General features: G+C 58.1%; 2 protein-coding genes across 2 annotated transcripts; both read right to left on the bottom strand.

Annotated features, from left to right (window-relative positions):
- Positions 1-26: 26 nt before the first annotated feature.
- On the bottom strand, positions 27-3,194 carry LOC133226284 (histone-lysine N-methyltransferase SUV39H1-like). The gene is made up of 6 exons (XM_061379622.1): positions 3,096-3,194; positions 2,763-2,933; positions 2,016-2,672; positions 1,793-1,939; positions 313-442; positions 27-195 (listed from the first exon to the last, which is right to left on the bottom strand). Exons 1-6 carry the CDS (start codon positions 3,192-3,194, stop codon positions 65-67), a joined length of 1,335 nt encoding a protein of 444 aa, XP_061235606.1. The 3' UTR covers positions 27-64.
- An 884-nt stretch (positions 3,195-4,078) lies between these two features.
- LOC133226279 (solute carrier family 12 member 6-like) lies at positions 4,079-18,675 on the bottom strand. The gene is made up of 23 exons (XM_061379615.1): positions 18,415-18,675; positions 16,230-16,316; positions 15,984-16,130; positions 15,300-15,354; positions 15,068-15,198; positions 14,624-14,853; positions 14,401-14,534; positions 14,187-14,306; positions 13,679-13,777; positions 13,471-13,528; positions 13,001-13,175; positions 12,830-12,933; positions 12,635-12,733; positions 11,764-11,883; positions 11,578-11,682; positions 9,802-9,970; positions 8,769-8,964; positions 8,500-8,654; positions 7,676-7,807; positions 5,806-5,895; positions 5,619-5,689; positions 4,925-5,055; positions 4,079-4,283 (listed from the first exon to the last, which is right to left on the bottom strand). The coding sequence occupies exons 1-23, from the start codon at positions 18,649-18,651 to the stop codon at positions 4,198-4,200; spliced, it is 2,931 nt and encodes a 976-aa protein (XP_061235599.1). The 5' UTR covers positions 18,652-18,675; the 3' UTR covers positions 4,079-4,197.
- Between the last annotated feature and the right edge of the window lie 2,060 nt (positions 18,676-20,735).

Consider the following 20,735-nt stretch of genomic DNA (forward strand, 5'->3'; position numbering starts at 1 on the left):
CCCCACTTCACAGCACTGCACCCCTCTGTGTTCAACAAGCGTGTTTGCCCCGGCGCTGTGGGGCTCAGAAGAGGTACTTGCGGCAAGCAGCAGCCCCACACTTGCACTCGATACGGGCCCGGGCGCGGGGGGAGCCCCCCACTGCCAGCCCGAAGTTGGAGTCCATGCGGGTGCTCTCGGCGTCCACTGGGTCCACTGGGGGTGAAAGCACAATGAATGGGGTGCGGGATGTGGGGTTTGGTGGCCCCATAGCACCGGGGTGAGCGGGCTGAGGTGTGGGGCAGGGGTTGGGGGGCAGAGGGGGGCCGGTACCGTGCATGTTGTAGTCGAAGGTGAGCTCCTCGCCGGCGCGGATGAAGCGGGTGGCGAAGAGCGCGATGCGCGGGAGCCGCTCGTCCAGGTTCTCGATGAACACGTTGTACACCTGCAGGTTGGGGTCGCACTGCGCCCCGCCCACAACCGATGAAACCACGCCCCCCTCGCGATGCCATTGGATAAGAGCCCCACAGTGGGCGGTGCCAAAGCAAGCCTCACCCCTGTGACAGCTGAAACCACGCCCCCCCCCCCCCCGCCGCTGGCCAATCACCCCCTTCCATTGAGGATACCGTGTCCCTGCAGTAGGCGGAGCCCCGAAAAGCCACACCCCCAATCCTACGAAGCCCCACCCACTCCCATAGATAAGCCAATCATGTACCCACAGGCCCCGCCCTCGGCAGACGAAGCCCCTCCCACTTGCCGATATTAAACGAATATTTCCCATATTTAGCAAAGTTGCCCATACTAAGAGAATTCGTGCACGTTTAGCAAATTTGCCCATATGAATTCACCCATATTGAGTGAATTCACACATATTAAACAATTTGCCCATTTAAGCAAATTCGCCCATATGAAGCGAATTCACCCATATGAAGCAAATTCGCCCATATTAAGCAAATTTGCCCACACAAAGCAAACTTGCCCATATGAAGCAAGTTTGCCCATATTAAGGGAATTCACCCATATTAAGGGAATTCGCCCATTTAAGCTAATTTGCCCATATGAAGCAAATTCGCCCATATGAAGTAAACTTGCCCATATTAAGCGAATTTGCCCATTTAAGCAAACTAGCCCATATGAATTCACCCATATAAAGCAAATTTGCCCATATAAGCAAATTTGCCCATGTGAAGCGAATTTGTCCATGTGAAGCGAATTTGCCCATATAAGCAAACTTGCCCATATGAAGCGAATTCACCCATCTGAAGCAAATTTGCCCAAATGAAGTCTGTATAAAACGAATTCGCCCATATAAGCAATCTTGCCCATATGAAGCGAATTTGCCCATATAAAGCAAATTTGCCAATTTAAGCAAATTTGCCCATATGAAGCAAATTCGTCCATATGAAGCGAATTTGCCCATTTAAGCGAATTTGCCCAAATGAAGCGAATTTGCCCATATTAAGGGAATTCGCCCATTTAAGCAAATTTGCCCATAAGAAGTGAATTCACCCATATGAAGCGAATTTGCCCATATGAAGTCAATTCACCCATATTAAGTGAATTTGTCCATATTAAGCGAATTTGCCCATATGAAGCGAATTTGCCCAAATGACACAAGTTTGCCCATATGAAGCGAACTCACCCATATTAACCAAACTTGCCCATATGAAGGGAATTCACCCATATTAACCAAACTCACCCATATTAAGGGAACTCACCCATATTAACCAACCTTGCCCATATGAAGGGAACTCACCCACATTAACCAACCTTGCCCTTACCAATCCACCTCCTGCCCCCCCCCCGCACTCACGCTGTGATTGACGAAGTGGGAGATGTTGCCGTAGTGCGCCGCGTCCACCGTGTACACGTCCTCCACGTAGTCCAGGTCGAAGAGATACGTCGCTCCTTGCCGGTCGTAAACCTGCCCCCGGCGCTCCGCCTCCTCCGACGTGATGATCTGGGGCAGATCCCATTAACCACCACCCATTCAACACCCCCCCCCCCCCCCCAATGTCCCCATTGCCACCTCTCACCTCCCCAACGTACTCCATGACAAAGCTGTTCTTGCGGATGCGCTCCAGGGTGCGGACGCCCCACCCGCGCCCGTTGCCGGTGCGGAAGATGCAGAGGTCGTAGCGGATGCCCTTCTGCACCACGCGGTTGGGGCAGTCGGCGCCGCAGCGGCACCGCGAGTTGCACTCGTAAATGGGGAGCCCCGCTCGGATCCGCACCTGACCCTCCTCGTTGTAGGCGAACTTGTTGTGGGAAGCACCGGGGCAACAACCGCCCGCCGCCTCCGCCATGCAATCCTGACACTCGCAGCCCACAGCCACCGGTGTCAGGGTGACGCCGGGCCCCACCTTGTACTCGTTGATGTAAACGAAGTCCCGGGGGGGCCCGTGCAAGTCCACCTCGTTTTCCACCCTGATGCGGCCCCGGTGGCTGCGGGTGCTGTTGAGGAGCTGCTCCCAACGCTGCAGCGCCCGGCGCTGCTCTGCCTTTTGCATCAGGTAGGAAGCAACGCGAGCGGGAAGCCCCCGAGGGCCGGGCTCCACCGGGCCTCCAGGGGCACGGGCCAGGTCCTGATGGAGCTGCTTCAACAACCCCCGGCAACGCAGGTTCTTGCGGGGCTCCCACGAGTTGGCGGCCTCGGGGTATCCCTTCCACTTCACCAGGTAGAACTCCTCGTTCTATGGGAGGCAGGGATTAAAGTGGGGGGGTCCCTATATGGGGGGAAGGGGGGTTAAAAAGGGGGGTTTTATAGGGGGGGTTCGGCTCACCCGCACTCGTTTGTAGTCGCAGAGGTACTCGACCTCGAAGTCGCCCAGGTTGCGGCGGGTGATGCCGAGGGCCCGGCACCGCAGCTGCTCCCGGCGGCACAGGTCCTGCAGCTGCGGCCATGAGGACTTGCAGCACACGGAGCACGATGGGGCTGCGGGGCGGAACCGCGTTCATGGCGGGGAACGGGGAGCAACGGAACGCAACGGAACGGAACGGAACGGGGAGAAACGGAACCGACATCACCCCCCCTCCCCCTCCCCCCCCGCCGTGGTCCCGGTTCGGTCCTGGTTCGATTCCGTTCCCCGCCTCCCCCCCCTTATCTCCCGCCAAACGATCGCCGCGCGCCCCGCGGGAAGAAAGCGCGCCAAGCGGCGCCAGTTCCCGCCGCCGCTTCCCGCCACCCCGCGCGAACCTTTTAAATTTTCCGCCATTTTCCGCCGCCGCCGAAGTTTTTTTTTTTTTTCTTTCTCTTCCTTTTCCTTTTTCCTCCTCCTCTTTTTTTTTTTTTTTAAACCCCCCGCCCCCTCTTCCTTTTTTTTTTTTTTTTTTAACCTCACTTCCGCCCGTCGGGCAGCGCGCGCGCGGGGAGGAGGAAGGGGGGGGCGGGACTTCCCCTTCCTCCCATTGGCTCTTCCACCCAGCTTTTCCCTTATTGGCTGAAACTTCGCTTCATTTACATAACGCCCGTCAACCCCCGCGCTACGGCGGCTTGAAGGTCATTAAAGCGCTCATTAAGCCGGTTATTAATTAGTGAGGCCTTTATTGCATGTGTGGAGCAGCGGATTGGGGGTGGTGGAGCCCCTCGGGGGGCCCAGCATGGAGCGGGTATGGGGGGGCTCAGTCGTCCCTGTTGGGGAAGGGGGGGGGGTCAGAAACGTTAATTAGAGCGTTAATTAGAGCGTTAATTAGCGCGTTAATGAACGCTTGGGGACGGCAGCGCCATTGTCAACGCATTGAGATGGAGCCCTGGTGTTAAACCCCAGTTTAACGTTGGGATGGGCCATGGGGGATGATGGGGAACGCTGGGACCGGGAGCACTCACCAGTGTGGGTACTGGATGGGTCTGGTCCCTTCCCGATGGGAGCGATGTCCCGGTGAGGCTGGGACCAGTGGCTGATGGAACTGGGAGCGGAGCGTCCAATGGGGCTGGCAAAGGCCTGGATCTGGACTGGGAGTGGTGGTGCTCAACTGGGAGCACTGGGGTCCGCACTGGGGTCCTGCTTTAGCTCAGGCTGGCATTTAACTGGGAGCCTTAAGAGTCCATACTGGGAGCACTGGTCCATAATGGGACCTGACTTGGAGAGCACTGGCTCAGTCCATACTGGGAAGTGCAGGGACCGTACTGGGATCATGCTTGAAGAGCTGCGGCTCAGGCTGGAATCGTACTGGGAGCGCCGGGGTGTGAACTGGGAGCACTGGTCTGTACTGGTGCGCTCAGGGCCCAGGGCTGTCCCCGTCCCCTCCTCGCACCAGCAGCACCGGCCCCAGCCCCTCTGTCAGCACCTCCAGGAACTCGAGGTCTGCCCCATGTCAAGGACCTGCCCCACAGCTCCATGGGTGCTCCAGTGACCCCTCTGCCCCATGGCTGCCACAGAGCCCCCTCTGCCCCATGGCTGCCCCCACAGCTCCCCCAGTGACCCCTCTGCCCCATGGCTGCCCCCACAGCCCCCTCTGCCCCACAGCTGCCCCAGTGACCCCTCTGCCCCACAGCTGCTCAAGTGACCCCTCTGCCCCATGGCTGCCCCAGTGACCCCTCTGCCCCACGGCTGCCACAGAGCCCCCTCTGCCCCACAGCTGCCCCAGTGACCCCTCTGCCCCACAGCTCCCCCAGTGACCCCTCTGTCCCATGGCTACCCCACAGCTACGCCAGAGACCCCGCTGCCCCATGCCTGCCCCAGTGACCCCTCTGCCCCATGCCTGCCCCACAGCTCCCCCAGTGACCCCTCTGCCCCATGGCTGCTCCCACAGCCCCCTCTGCCCCACAGCTCCCCAGTGACCCCTGTGCCCCATGGCTGCCCCCCACAGCTACCCCACAGCCCCCTCTGCCCCACAGCTGCCCCAATGACCCCTCTGCCCCATGGCTGCCCCACTGACCCCAATTTTCCCCACTGCCCCCCCCGTTTATCCCCCACCCTCCCATCCCCCCACTCCTCCAGGATACAGTTATCGAGGGGCCGTGGCCCGCGGGGGGGCGGGGGGGGCAGGTCCAGCAGCACCAGGCGGGCGCCCCCCGAGTGCCGCCCCAGGACCTCGTTGAGCCGCTCGGCCGCGTGCATGCGCCGCACGTTCCCCCTGACCGGCAGGAACCAGTGCGACCAGTTGGGACCAGTGCAACCAGTTGGGACCAGGACACCCCCCCCCCATGGCCCTGACCCTCCCTGTGCCCCCCAAACCAGTATGGGATGGTGCTGTCCCAGTATGGCCCTCAGCACCCGCCAGTACCAGTATGGCCCTAAGCATCCTCCTAGTGCATCCCAGTGTGGCCCTGAGTGCCCTCCCAGTATGGTCCTCAGCACTCTCCCAGTATGGCCCTGAGCACCCCCCAGTGCATCCCAGTATGGCCCTGAGCACCCTCCCAGTGCATCCCAGTATGGCCCTGAGTGCCCTCCCAGTATGGTCCTCAGCATTCTCCCAGTACATCCCAGGATGGACCTGAGCATCCTCCCAGTACATCCCAGTATGGCCCTGAGTGCCCGCCCAGTATGGTCCTCAACACTCTCCTAGTACATCCCAGTATGGCCCTGAGCACCCTCCCAGTACATCCCACTACCGCCCTGAGCATCCTCCCAGTACATCCCAATAGGGCCGTGAGCACCCTCCCAGTACATCCCAGTCCCCCCCCCAGTGCCGCTCACGGGCTGGGTCCTCGCCGTGGGAGTCCTCCCTCTTCCTCTTCCTCCTCTTCCTCCCCGGCTGTGCTGGGGGCCTGTGGGGGGGGGGGTGAGGCGTCACTCTGACGTCACGGATGATATCACCACTGGGGGCGTGGCGGGTGAGTGACGTCACGTGTGTGAGGTCACGTGACATCACGGGTGAGGTCACCTGAGCCTGCCGCATCTGGCGCAGCATCTGGGAGCGCTGCTCCATCATCAGCGTCCGCTCGTAGGTGTAGGCGGAGACGTCGCTGTCGTGCTGCCGGGGGGGGAGCGGGGGTTCAGGGGTGAGAGCGGGGCAAGGGGGGGGCACTGAGGCAGTGGGGTGATGCCACAGCATAGGGTGACACCGTGGTGTGGGGTGACAGCAAGGTATTGAAGGGGTGACACCGTGGTGTGGGGTGACAGCAAGGTATTGATGGGGTGACACCGTGGTGTGGGGTGATGCCATAGCATGGGGTGACACTGAGGCAATGGGGTGATGCCGTAGCACTGGGTGACATTGTGGTGTGGGGTGACAGCAAGGTATTGAAGGGGTGACACCGTGGTGTGGGGTGATGGCATAGCATGGGGTGACACCGTGGTGTGGGGTGATGCCATAGCATGGGGTGACACCATGGTGTGGGGTGATGCCATAGCATGGGGTGACACCGTGGTGTGGGGTGATGCCATAGCATGGGGTGACACCATGGTGTGGGGTGACAGCAAGGTATTGATGGGGTGACACCATGGTGTGGGGTGATGCCATAGCATGGGGTGACGCCGTGGTGTGGGGTGACAGCAAGGTATTGATGGGGTGACACCGTGGTGTGGGGTGATGCCATAGCATAGGGTGACATTGTGGTGTGGGGTGACAGCAAGGTATTGATGGGGTGACACCGTGGTGTGGGGTGATGCCATAGCATGGGGTGACGCCGTGGTGTGGGGTGATGCCATAGCATGGGGTGACACCATGGTGTGGGGTGACAGCAAGGTATTGATGGGGTGACACCATGGTGTGGGGTGATGCCATAGCATTGGGTGACACTGAGGCAATGGGGTGATGCCGTAGCGCTGGGTGACATTGTGGTGTGGGGTGACAGCAAGGGATTGATGGGGTGACACCGTGGTGTGGGGTGATGCCATAGCATGGGGTGACACCGTGGTGTGGGGTGATGCCATAGCATGGGGTGACTTCAAGGTGTTGGGGTGACAGTGACATATTGATGGGGTGACACCATGGTGTGGGGCGATGTCATAGCATGGGGGTGACATGAAGGTGGTGTTGGGGTCACACTGCAGTGGTGATGGGGTGACATCAAGGTGTTGTTGGGGTGACAGCGAGGTACTGATGGGGTGATACCGTGGTGTTGATGGGGTGACACTGTGGTGTTGATGGAGGTGATACCATGGTGGTGGTGCGGTGATGCTGTGGTGTTGATGGGGTGACACCACAGTGTTAATGGGGTGACACTGTGGTGTTGATGGGGTGACACCCTCGTGTTGATGGGGTGATGCCGCAGTGTTAATGGGGTGACGCTGTGGTGTTGATGGGGTGATACCACAGTATTGATGGGGTAACGCTGTGGTGTTAATGGGTGACACCACAGTGTTAATGGGTGACGCTGTGGTTTTGATGGGGTGACACCATGGTGTTAATGGGTGACGCTGTGATGGTGATGGGGTGACACCACAGTGTTAACGGGTGACTGTGGTGTTGATGGGGTGACACCACAGTGTTAAGGGGTGACACTGTGGTGGTGTTGGGGTGATGCTGTGCTGTTGGGGGGGTGACACCACAGTGTTAACGGGTGACGCTGTGGTGTTGATGGGGTGATACCACAGTATCGATGGGGTAACGCTGTGGTGTTAATGGGATGATCCTGTGGTGTTGATGGGGTGACACCACAGTGTTAATGGGGTGACGCTGTGGTGTTGATGGGGGTGATACCATGGTGTTGATGGGGTGACGCTGTGGTGTTGATGGGGTGACACCACAGTGTTAATGGGGTGATACCATGGTGTCAATGGGTGCCGCTGTGCCGTTGCCAGGCTCTCACCAGCTCCACAACGTGGGTCTGTGCAGGCAGCCCCCGGCGCCGGGCCACGGCCTCCAGCAGCCGCCGCAGCCTCACGCTGTTGTCCTCCAGCAGCGCCACCGTGAACAGCCGCACGCAACACCCGCGCCAGGCCTGCGCACCCCCGCCGTTCACTGGGGTCACCCCACAGCCACCGCCCCATAGAACCTGCCCTACAGCACTCATTGCTTGCAGAATCATCTACCTGACCCTCAGCACCCCATAGCCCTCCCCAGCACCCTCTATGCTCCAGCACCCACCCCATAGCTCTGCCCAGCACCAACCCCATAACCCCCCCCAGCACCCCATAACCCCCCTATCACACACCACAGCACCCCATAGCCCTTCCCAGCACCCACCCCATAGCTCTGCCCATCACCAACCCCATAACCCCCCCCAGTACCCCATAAACCCCATCACACACCACAGCACCCCACAGCCCCTCCCAGCACCCCATAACCCCCTATCACACACCGCAGCACCCCATAGCCCTTCCCAGCACCCTCTGCACTCCATCACCCACCCCACAGCTCTGCCCAGCACCAACCCCACAGCCCCCCCAGTACCCCATAAACCCCCATTACACACCACAGCACCCCATAGCCCCCCCCAGCACCCCATAACCCCCCTATCACACACCACAGCACCCCATAGCCCTTCCCAGCACCCTCTGCACTCCATCACCCACCCCATAGCTCTGCCCATCACCAACCCCACAGCCCCCCCCAACCCCCCCCCCCCAGTACCCCATAAACCCCCATTACACACAACACCACCCCACAACCACCCCCCCCAGCCCCACATACCGGGTGCTGCCGCAGCAGGAGGGGCAGCAGGGTGAGCAGTCTCCCATCTCCCACCACCCACCACACATCCAAGGTGCCCCCCGGCGCCCCAGTCCCCAGCGGCCCCTTGGTCACCAGCAACGCGCGGCCACCGGACCCCGCCACCCGGAGCAGCTCTGAAATGGGGGGGAAAAGGTGAAATTGAGGAGTTGGGGGGCACAGACCCCCCCTGTACCCCCCCTGTACCCCCCCATACCCCCCCTGTACCCCCCCTGTACCCCCAACCTTACCCACAAATCTCCGTGCGGCCGCGGGGTCGTGGCGCCGGCGCCAGCCATGGGGCCAGCCCATGAGCACGGCGTTGGGGCGCAGGGCCCCCAGGCCGCAGCCCTGCACCAGCGCCGCCAGCCCCGGGCCCCGGCCCGGTGACACCAGCACCTGGACGAAGCCGCGGGCACCGGCGCCGGTCAGCTCCTCCCGCAGGGCCTGCAATGGAGGGGAAGGGGTCAGCGCTTGGGGGTACACATAGGGAGAGAGATCTATAGGGAGCTGACCCCATAGGGAGAGAGATCTATAGGGAGCTGACCCTATAGGGAACCACATCTATAGGGAGCTGACCCCATAGGGAGACAGATCTATAGGGAGCTGACCCCATAGGGAGACAGATCTATAGGGAGCCAAGCCCATAGGGAGACAGATCTATAGGGAGCTGACCCCATAGGGAGACAGATCTATAGGGAGCCAATCCCATAGGGAGAGAGATCTATAGGGAGCCGAGCCCATAGGGAACCAGATCTATAGGGAGCCAATCCCATAGGGAACCAGATCTATAGGGAGCCAATCCCATAGGGAACCAGATCTATAGGGACCCAATCCCATAGGGAACCAGATCTATAGGGAGCCAATCCCATAGGGAACCAGATCTATAGGGAGCTGACCCTATAGGGAACCAGATCTATAGGGACCCAACCCCATAGGGGCCCCCCCATCCATAGAGACCATATCCCACAGGGACCCAGCCCCATAGAACCCCCATCTATAGAGACTCAATCCCATAGGAAATCCTCATCCATATACACCCAATCCCATAGGGACCCAACCCATTCAGGACCCAGCCCCATAGGACCCCCCATCCATAGAGACCCAATCCCATAGGAAACCCTATTCCATAGACACCCAATCCCATAGGGACCCCAACCATAGAGATCCAGCCGCATAGGACCCCCCATCCGTAGACACCCAGCCCCATAGGGACCCAGCCCCATAGGGACCCCCATCCATAGAGACCCAGCCCCATAGGGACCCAGCCCCACAGGACCCCACCTGCTCTGCGGCGCGGGCCCGGGGCTGGTCCCGGGGCAGCTCCCCGGTGATCACGGTGCCGACGACCGTGAGCCCCTTCCCGGCCTGGAGCTGCGCCGCCAGCGCCAGCACCTGCGGCTGCGTCGCCCTCAGCTCCTCATCCAGCTTCAGCAGCACCAGGAGCTGCGGCCTGCGGGCACGGGCAGGGGTGAGCGGCCCCCATCCATATCCATCCGTCCCATCCCCATCCCATCCCCATCCCCATCCCCATCCCCATCCATCCGATCCCCATCCATCCCCATCCATCCCCATCCATCCCCATCCATCCCCATCCATCCCATCCCCATCCCCATCCCCATCCCCATCCCATCCCCATCCCATCCCCATCCCCATCCCCATCCCCATCCCCACCCCATCCCCATCCCCATCCCCATCCCCATCCCATCCCCATCCCCATCCATCCCATCCCCATCCATCCCATCCCCATCCCCATCCCCATCCCCATCCCATCCCCATCCCCATCCCATCCCCATCCCCATCCCCATCCATCCCCTCCCCATCCCCGGTGCTGTCTCTTAGGGCTCAGCATCAGGGACTTCATGGATGATGTGGATGAGCAAGGGCAAGGGCAGAAGGGGATGAGCAGGGGCTGGAGCAGCTCCCATAGGAGCCAGGCTGAGGACATTGGGGCTGGAGGAGAGAAGCTGCGAGGAGAGCTCAGAGCAGGTTCCAGGCTCTGAAGGATGCTGGGGAGGGACCTGCATGAGGGACTTGATAGGACAAGGGGTGATGGGGTCAGACTGGGACAGGGGAGATTGAGACTGGATTGAAGGAAGCTCTTCCCTGTGAGGGTGCCCAGGGGAGCTGTGGCTGCCCCATCCCTGGCCAGGTTGGACACAGGGGCTTGGAGCAAGCTGCTCCAGTGCAAGGGGTCCCTGCCCATGGCAGGGGTTGGAGCTGGATGAGCTTTAAGGTCCCTTCAACCCCAACCATTCCATGATGATGATTCCATGCCCGAGGGCACCCTCAGTGAGTCTGCAGCTCACACCAGGCTGGGTGGGAGCTGGACAGGCTGCATCCATGGGGCTGTGCCAATGGGGTGAGGGTCAGGTCCTGCACTTGGGCCACAACAACCCCATGCAAGGCTCCAGGCTTGGGGTTTGGGGAGGAGCAGCTGGAAACTGCCCATGGGAAGGGACCCGGATTGATGGAGCTGAGCATGAGCATCCTGGCCTGGATCAGCACCAGTGCAGGGGCAGGGACTGGGGAGGCTGCACCTCGAGTGCTGGGTTCAGCTCTGGGGCCCTCACTATAAGAGGGACATTGAGGGGCTGGAGTGGGGCTAGAGAAGGGCAATGGGGCTGGTGCAGGGCCTGGAGCTCAAATGTGATGGGGAACGGCTTGGGGGGTTCAGAAGGCTCAGGGGGGACCTTGAGCTCCCTACAAGTGCCTGACAGGAGGATGGAGCCAGGAGGGGGTGGGCTCTGCTCCCAATGGATGGGAGAAGAGGAACCAGCCCCAAGCTGCACCATGGGGAGGTTTAGATGGAGCTGAGGACCAACCCCTGCCCCAGAGGGTGCTCAGGCACTGGAATAGGCTGCAGGCACCGTCCCTGACGGTGCTCACACCCCATGGAGACGATGCCTCAGTGCCATGGGGCAGTGGTGGCCTCAGCAGTGCTGGGGAGCGGTTGGACTGGGTGAACTGAAAGGGCTTTTCCACCCTGGTTGCTCCTGCGACCCTATTGGATGATTCTGTGCCCCACAGCTGCCCCACACATTGCCCCATAGCGCTCACCTCCAGCTCGCCGCGGGCGGCCGCCCGTCCTCCAAGCGCAGGAGGGCAAACCGTGCTGCACTGAGCGACAGACCCCGCAGGCCCTCACCCCATTCACTCTGTGCCCTGTTAACAGGGAGATAGGGAGGAGATGGGGGACCCCAAAACCCACATGGGACCCCCCCTCCAAACATGTACCCCACTTACCCCCGGTACTCCAAGTACTTGTAGGCAGTGGCACCGATGCCAAGGGCCAGCAGGCCACAGTACCAGCAGGCAACAAGCATCAGTGCCAGGCATAGCCCTGCGCCTGCCAGCGATGCTGCCCTGTGGATGGAGGGGGGGTTTTAGGGTTTATTATTCTTCTATGATGTCCTAAAGGTGCTTCAATGATGTCCTAAAGGTGCTTCTTTTTAAAGAAACCAACTATAGGAACTCAATATGTTCCTATCCAATTTCCTATCCTATTTCCTCTACTCTGGTTTAACACTTTGGCAGTTCTTTCCAGGAGCAAAGAAAGACATTTGCAATGGAGATAACATGAAGAAAAACCTAAATTTCAGAGCTTTTAGTTGTGTCCTCACAGCTAGTGTAAAATGCTGTGTGGACATTTGCAGTTAGTGAAATATCCCATAGGAAATGTCTAGAGAACATTTAAGTGTGTGCTACCTGACAGGTATGTATGCATATTGTACACATATTGTGGGGGGGTGTGTGTGTACCTGCCTAGTCTATGTACATGTGTTCATTTTCATACACATGCACATACATGTTGATATAAAATTATGCTTTTTATGAAAAATTATACTTCTGTCACCTGTTGTTATCATATTTGCATTATTTAGGGTTAGCTAATGTGAGGGTCTATATATAGGGCCTGTGTCTATTGCACATACTGTTGTTTAAATGGAACTATTAACACTGAAAGTGTTTGCAGCCTCTCCTTTTGGACCTGGTTGATTTTTGTTGTGCAGAAATTGATGCTACTTTTGAGTTTTCCTAGTGAAATTATTGCTATCAATCAGATTAGATTGGCCATAAGGAAGGAGATGTGGGGGTGCAAGGTAGGAGGGCTCACCAATGATAGAGGCGACAACGGGGGCTCCATCCTGGGGTGGGCAACAACCCTTGAAGGGCACAGGCCAGGTTCAAGCCCAGGTAAGAGGTGAGCCAAAAGCTGTTAATGAATGAGAATTGGGTGATGCGGTGTGACGTCATCATGATGTCATTGGGGGGGTGATGGGGAGGGGAAAGGGGGTGCATGAACACACACACGGACAGGACGGGTGACAGGAGGTCAAGGGAACCCAAGAGGACACCGAGTTCAGCCACGGTCACCGTTGCTGCCAATGGCCAGAGGCGCCCGTGACCCAGTGCCTGTGGGGACAGAGCCGGTGAGGGGGTGACAGCACCAGTGACAGCACTGGGGACACTGGGTACTCACGTGTGGCAATGGGAGGGCACGGGTACGGGCCAGGCCCCGCAGCAACCGGCTGCCCCCCAGCAGCGCCTGCAGCCCGGCCCCTGCTGCTGACAGCACGGCCCCAGCCAATGGTACCCATGGGGACGGCCATGAAGCCACCCCGGATACTGGTGTCCCCCGTAGGGATGCTCCGAACCTGGGGGGGGCAATAGTGGGATGTTACAGGTAGCACCCAAGCACACCACTGAGACATCATGGACACTTAGGGAACACTGGGAATTCCCTTAGAGACCACCCAGAACCCACTGGGACATCCCCAGGGACCCCATTGGGATGCTCGAGACCATAGGAACCCCCCCAGGAGACATCAATAGGGACAGTGGGGACCCCATGGGGACAATAGAGGTCCCCCCAGGAACAACAGGGATCTCCCAGCAACACCATCAGCGACCCCCCCCCCCCCCAAAGGCCATTGGGGACCCCCCACTCACTTGTCCCGCAGCAGCTGCCCCTCAATGGAGGCCCCCAGCAGCAGGGCCATGCTCAGGTCTGGGCTGTCAAGGAAATGGCCCCCCAAAAACCAGACCCCCCCCCAACTCCTCACCCCATACATGGGGTCTCTGCACCATAACCCCCTCCCCAGGGCACCCCCCCCCCCCCAATCCAGATGCTGGGGTCCCCCCCATATGGGGCGGATGCAGGCCAAGGTGGTGGCCAGGGCAGCCCCCAGGCTCCCGGCTGGGATGGAGGTGGCGATGTCCCGCAGCTCCCCGCAGCGGCTGCAGCCCCACAGCACTCCTGCACCCCAAACAATGCCGTGAGCCCCCCGTTTATTCCATGGGGTGCCCCCCACGTGTCCCCTGGGAACCTGGAGGCTTGAACCTCGCCCCCCCAATACCTGGGTCCCCACAAAAAACAGGGTCCTGCATGGGATTCTGGCCCCTGCCCCAAACACCAGGGTTGTGTGTGTCGTCCCCCCCACCAAATATGTGGGTCACCCCCAAGACACCAGGGTCTCCCCACCTCAAAGACCAAGATCCCCTTTAAATAACAGTGCCCCCCCCAACCCCCAGAACACCAGGGTGCACCCCAAATAACTGCCCCCCCCAACCCCCTGGGTCCCCCTTGGAGTCTTGACCCCCCCCAAAACTCCTTGTTCCACACAATGTTGTGCCCCCCCCCCAATGTCCATGGTCCCCACACTCACCTGAGGTGATGGGCAGGCTGAGCCCCAACAGCACCCCAAATGAGGAGTCATCATCATCCTCCTCTTCCTCACCCTCTGCTGCTCCCCCCCGCACCTCAATGGGACGGGGCCACAGGTTCTCTGTGGGGCAGGACACGCATGGGTCCCTCCCACCCCTATCCCCATTCATCCTTAGGGTGTCCCCGCACCCCCCATCTGCCCCATATGGACTCACGTGCCAGCAGGTGGGTGCTGGGCCCTGGGAATGCCACCCGTGTGGCTCCTTGTGTACTGTTGTTGCCCATGCTGTGGGGCAGAGCTATGGGGCAAGGCTGAAGGCAGCCACCAGGCTGGGCAGGCAAGCAGAGCCTTAGGTGGGGGGGCAAGATGCCGGTTAGTGCGGTGCAGCACGGTGTTAGGGGGATAAAAAGGGGGTTTGGGGGGGGGGGAACACTCACGGGTGTGGGGGGCCCCCCATAATGGCAGCACGCAGGGCCCCTGCTTGCAGCCCCATCAGTGCCAGCACCAACCCAGCAGGGCCCAGTGTGGCGGCCGCAGTGGGGGCCGGGGTGGCGGCAGCCCCAAGCCCCAGCAGCGCCAGCAGCACGGCCCCGTATCCGCGCCCGTTGTTCAGGCGCCGAGTGCGGCCTCGGCCCGGTAGAACGGCGGCGCCCGGGGCCACGTAAACCTATGGGGAAGGAAAGGACGCGGCCAGCGGGGCACAGCGACCCCCGGAGGCCACGCCCACAACGGGAAGCCCCGCCCCATTTTATAAGGCCGCTCTCCTTTAAATCAGATCCCACCCCACACGCCCCCGGACCAATCCCGTTGCCCTGCCTGAGGAAACCACGCCCCTCTCCCGTAGCCACGCCCCCTCCCCTTAAAGGGGCCGCGCCACGCACCAGCAGGATCTCGGCGGTGCCCAGGGCGGCGGCGGCAGCGGTGAAGGCGGCGCTGAGGAAGGCGCAGAGCCCCACGGCACCCCCGGCCTCGGGGCCCAGCGCCCCCGACAGCAGCCCCAAGGGGCAGCCCCCTGCCAGGCCCAACCGTGAGGTCAGCGGGGGGGTGGGGCTGGGAGGAGGGACTCCCCCCCCCCCACTTTACCCTTTCACTTGTGGGCCCCCCCCAACTCACCGGGGTCAAGGCCATTGGTGGCAATGGCGCTCAGTGACACAGCGGTCAGCACAGCCTGGGGGGGGAGAGGGTTGTGACCTCTGACCTCCCGTTACCCTCGTGACCTTTGACCCCTTCCCATGGGTGACTTTGGGACATCCCTCATCACATTAGGACGTGACCCCTGGCCCCACACACACCCCAGACATGATCCTTGACCCCACGAGACCCCTAACATGACCCCTGACCCACACATGATCCTAGGACTTAACCCCTGACCCCACATACAGCCACTAACATGACCCCCAACCCATACATAACCCCAGGACATGACTCCTAACCCCACATTAAGTCCCGAACATGACCCCTGACCCACATACAGCCCCTAACATGACCCCCAACCCAGACATGACCCCAGGATATGAACTCAATCCCCCCAACAGCCCCAAACATGACCCCTGAACCAACATGGAGCCCCAGACATGATCCCTGACCCCAGGTGCAGCCCCTAACATGACCCCAGGACATGACTCCAGACCCCCCCCCACCCTCCAGCCCCAGATGTGACCCCTGACCCCACACACAACCTGTCATGACCCCAAACCAGCCATGACCCAGCTGTAACCCTACTCCAGGACCCCTGACCCCAGCCAGGACCCCACAGATGACCCTCTGACCCCAAACATGCCCCCTGACCCCACTCACGCAGGCACTGAGCAGGAAGCCGATGGTGCAGGCCTGCAGCACCCCTCCAGTGCCGACCACCCAGGGCAGCCGCAGCACCAGCACCAGCCCCAGCAGCGTCTGCAGCGCCGGCACCGCCACCCCCAACAGCGTCCCCAGCACCCGCCGCTGCATAAGGAGGGGACAAACACACACACATGGTCACGGTGTGGGGAGCACAGGGGAACCCCCTGACACCCCATGGCCACCCCATGGATGGTGCCTCACCGGTGTGTCACTGTCAGGGCTGAGGGCGCTGTACTGGGCGATGCGGCGCAGCATGGCAGGGACACGGGGACGGGTGGCCAGTTCCTCCTGTGTGGGAAACACGGGTGGTAATCATAGAATGGATTGGGTTGGAAAGGACCTTAAGATCATCCAGTTCCAACCCCCCTGCCATGGGCAAGGGACACCTCACACTAAACCATGGCACTCAAGGCTCTGTCCAACCTGGCCTTGAACACTGCCAGGGATGGAGCATTCACAACCTCCCCGGGCAACCCATTCCAGTGCCTCAGCACCCTTACAGTGAAGAACTTCCTCCTTATATCCAATCCAAACCTCCCTCAAGTTTTAACCCATTACCCCTTGTCCTGTCACTACAGTCCCTAATGAAGTCCCTCCCCAGCATCCCTATTAGCCCCAATTCAGGTACTGGAAGGCTGCTATGAGGTCTCCACGCAGCCTTCTCTTCTCCAGGCTGAACAGCCCCAACTTTCTCAGCCTATCTTCATACAGGAGATGCTCCAGCCCCTGATCATCCTCATGGTCTCCTCTGCACTTGTTCCAACAGTTCCATGTCCTTTTTATGTTGAGGACACCAGAACTGCACACATTCCGTGTCCTTTTTATGTTGAGGACACCAGATCTGCACACATTCCATGTCCTTTTTATGTTGAGGACACCAAAACTGCACACATTCCGTGTCCTTTTTATGGTGAGGACACCAGAACTGCACACATTCCATGTCCTTTTTATGGTGAGGACACCAGAACTGCACACATTCCATGTCCTTTTTATGGTGAGGACACCAGAACTGCACATATTCCATGTCCTTTTTATGGTGAGGCCACCAGAACTGCACATATTCCATGTCCTTTTTATGGTGAGGACACCAGAACTGCACACATTCCATGTCCTTTTTATAGAGAGGACACCAGAACTGCACACATTCCATGTCCTTTTTATGGTGAGGACACCAGAACTGCACACATTCCATGTCCTTTTTATGGTGAGGACACCAGAACTGCACACATTCCATGTCCTTTTTATAGAGAGGACACCAGAACTGCACACATTCCATGTCCTTTTTATGGTGAGGACACCAGAACTGCACACATTCCATGTCCTTTTTATGGTGAGGACACCAGAACTGCACACATTCCATGTCCTTTTTATGGTGAGGACACCAGAACTGCACATATTCCATGTCCTTTTTATGGTGAGGCCACCAGAACTGCACATATTCCATGTCCTTTTTATGGTGAGGACACCAGAACTGCACACATTCCATGTCCTTTTTATGGTGAGGACACCAGAACTGCACACATTCCATGTCCTTTTTATGGTGAGGACACCAGAACTGCACACATTCCATGTCCTTTTTATGGTGAGGACACCAGAACTGCACACATTCCATGTCCTTTTTATGGTGAGGACACCAGAACTGCACATATTCCATGTCCTTTTTATGGTGAGGACACCAGAACTGCACACATTCCATGTCCTTTTTATGGTGAGGACACCAGAACTGCACACATTCCATGTCCTTTTTATAGAGAGGACACCAGAACTGCACACATTCCATGTCCTTTTTATGGTGAGGACACCAGAACTGCACACATTCCATGTCCTTTTTATGTTGAGGACACCAGAACTGCACACATTCCATGTCCTTTTTATGTTGAGGACACCAAAACTGCACACATTCCGTGTCCTTTTTATGGTGAGGACACCAGAACTGCACACATTCCATGTCCTTTTTATGGTGAGGACACCAGAACTGCACACATTCCATGTCCTTTTTATGGTGAGGACACCAGAACTGCACACATTCCATGTCCTTTTTATGGTGAGGACACCAGAACTGCACACATTCCATGTCCTTTTTATGGTGAGGACACCAAAACTGCACACATTCCATGTCCTTTTTATGGTGAGGACACCAGAACTGCACACATTCCATGTCCTTTTTATGGTGAGGACACCAGATCTGCACACAAGACTCCAAGTGAGGTCTCACTCAAGGATCACCTCCTTGGACCTGCTGGTCACGCTCCTTTGGATGCAGCCCAGGATATGGTTGCTTTCTGGGCTGCGAGTGCACACTGAAGCCGGCTCATGTTCATTTTCTAATCAATTAATGAGGATACCCTCATTAACAACCCGCCTTTAATTAACAGGCAGAGCTCACCTCGAAGAGCGCCAAGTGCCGGTCACACGCGAGCCCGGCCTCCGACGGGGCGCGGCGAGAGGAAGCCCCGCCCCTTTGGCGGGAGGGGGCGCGGCCAGAGAGAGGGGGCGTGGTCTGCTCGCTGGGGCTGGGGCTGGAGTCGGAGCGGGGGGGGCGGGAGCTGGACGGGGAGGGCGGCTCCGGGCTGCTCTCGGACGGGTCGGCCCCGCCCCCTCCGCGAGGCCCCGCCCCCGACATGGCCACTGCGGGGGGGGGGGAATGGGGAGAGAAGAGCCGGGATTGGGAGAAACAAGGGCATTAATTCCAATAAACCGGTATTTTATGGGAAAACCGGCTCTGTTTTTAGGAAAAAAAAGCTGTTTCTGAGCGAAAAAGTGCGATTTGGGGAAGAACAGGGATATTTTGACTCAAAAATCTGAATTTTTACACTTAAATAATGAATACCTCAAGAAGAAACGATAATTTTGGGGGGGAAACGCCTGGTTTAGTCCACTTTTAGGAAGAATGGCCGGTTTTGGGGAAAATAAACCGAATTCTGAGGAGAAACAGCCAGTTTTAGGAGAAAGGTGGCCCTTTTTGTATCGAAACAAAGGATTTTTTAGGGAAAAATAACTATTTTGGGAAACAATAGCTATTTCTGAGGGAAAAGAGACTTTTTCAGGGAAACATGGATTTTTATCGCCATTAAAACTGAAGCTTTACGGGAAATAGCCATATCTGGGAAAATGCTGTTGTTTCTCAGGGAAAACATGGTTTACTCTTTTTCCCCCAGGAAAAAAAGGAATTTTTAGGGGAAAATTGTAATATTGAAAAAAAAACCCACAACTGTTCCAAAGAAACCCAACTATTTTAAAGGTAAAAATGGGTATTTTTCTACAAGAAAGGGCATTTTAGAGGTAAAACAGCTGTATTTGGGGATCAAAGTGATTTCTGAGGGGAAATGAACAGTTTTGGGGCAAATTTGGACTTTTTTCCAGAAAAAAAAGGCAAAATAAGGGGGGAAATAGGCATTTTGGGGAGAAATCAGGTTTCTGCCATTCTGGGGGGAAAATAGATATTTTTGTGGGGAAAAAACAAACCAAACCAACCCCATGCGCAAAAAACCCCCACATTTTAAGAGAAAACTTTTGGGGTAGGAGCAGTTACAGTGAAATAAGTTATTTTGAGGGGAAAAGTGGAATTTTTGAGGGGAAAAGAGAGGCTTTGGGGCAGGACCCACCAATATGGGGGGGAGAATCACATTCCAGGGAAAGCACTCTCCTTGCTATGGAAAAAATACAATCCTGAAGGAAAAAGCAGGTAATTTTGGGAGAAAAACAGGCACTTTGAGGCAGAAAATACAGCTCTGGCCTGGAATGGAACATTATGGGAGAAATAAATGGTGTTTTGAGGAAAAAAAAAAGGTGTTTTTGGAAAAAAAAGTCACTTTGAGGAAAAAACCCTCACTTGGAGGGAAAAGCCTGACACTGAAAAGGGATGCATTGAGGGAAAAATGCTGGTTTTGGGGGGTAAAAATGACATTTCCAAGGTGGAAAATGCTGCTCTGATGGGAGAAGTGATGATCTGACAGGAAAAACTGATGGATTTGGGGGTAAAATGATGCTATAATGGGAAAAAAAGGTACTGGGGTGGGGGGCAAGTGATGCCTTGAGGGCAAACCTCTGCTCTGGGGGAAAATCAGGGCCTCTGGCCTCTGTTTTGGGATGAAATGGGGCCATTTGGGGAAAAACCGACGCTCCCATCCCCACCTCCTGAGGAACCCACCCCCCTGGGTGTGTGTGTGGGGTTAAATCCACCATTTTGGGGCAAAACCCCCCGATTTCCGAGCTTCCCACCCCGCTCCCTTCTTACACCGCCCGCTTTTAGGGACAAAACGCCCCTTTTCGGGTCATATCCCAGCCTCCCCCCTTTTTGGGACCGATCCCTCTCGTTCCCTCTCCCACCCCCACCCTATTTTGGGTCTAAAAAACCCCATTTTGGGTCCATTCTCCCGCCCTTTCCCCGACGCTTGAAGGCGGGAACGATCTTTACCTGAGGGGAGGGGGAGAGGGCGGGAATGGAGGGAGGGGTGTGCGCGCGCCCTCCACCACCGCCGCGTGACGTGTCGAGGCCACGCCCCACTCTCTGCCGCAGGGGCGTGGCCAATGGGAGGCGATGCCGGGGTTGGAGTCTGAGCGTTGATTGGGTGGGGGCGCTAGGGGCGGGGCTACGTGAAACAGGCGAGGTGCGGTCCTAATGCCCGCCCTCCCTTTCCCGTGTCGTGTCCGTCCCCCCCCCCCCCTTTTCCCGTTTCCCCCCCCTTCAAGACGCGGAGCCGAATG

Source organism: Neopsephotus bourkii, unplaced genomic scaffold, assembly GCF_033783945.1.
Source record: "Neopsephotus bourkii isolate Nb327-2 ecotype Australia unplaced genomic scaffold, CSIRO-AGI_Nbou_v1 NB_1779, whole genome shotgun sequence".
NCBI classification, from domain to species: domain Eukaryota; kingdom Metazoa; phylum Chordata; class Aves; order Psittaciformes; family Psittacidae; genus Neopsephotus; species Neopsephotus bourkii.

Bases quoted from the DNA above. Each gene is read 5' to 3' on its own strand.
- LOC133226284 (XM_061379622.1), bottom strand. From the start codon at position 3,194: ATGGCGGAAAATTTAAAAGGTTCGCGCGGGGTGGCGGGAAGCGGCGGC. The intron at 2,673-2,762 runs GTGAGCCGAACC...TGCCTCCCATAG, and splicing joins GCGACTACAAACGAGTGCGG to AACGAGGAGTTCTACCTGGT. The intron at 1,940-2,015 runs GTGAGAGGTGGC...GATCTGCCCCAG, and splicing joins TCATGGAGTACGTTGGGGAG to ATCATCACGTCGGAGGAGGC.
- LOC133226279 (XM_061379615.1), bottom strand. From the start codon at position 18,651: ATGTCGGGGGCGGGGCCTCGCGGAGGGGGCGGGGCCGACCCGTCCGAG. The intron at 16,317-18,414 runs GTGAGCTCTGCC...TTTCCCACACAG, and splicing joins GGCACTTGGCGCTCTTCGAG to GAGGAACTGGCCACCCGTCC. The intron at 13,529-13,678 runs GCATCCGCCCCA...TTGACAGCCCAG, and splicing joins CCTGGCCACCACCTTGGCCT to ACCTGAGCATGGCCCTGCTG.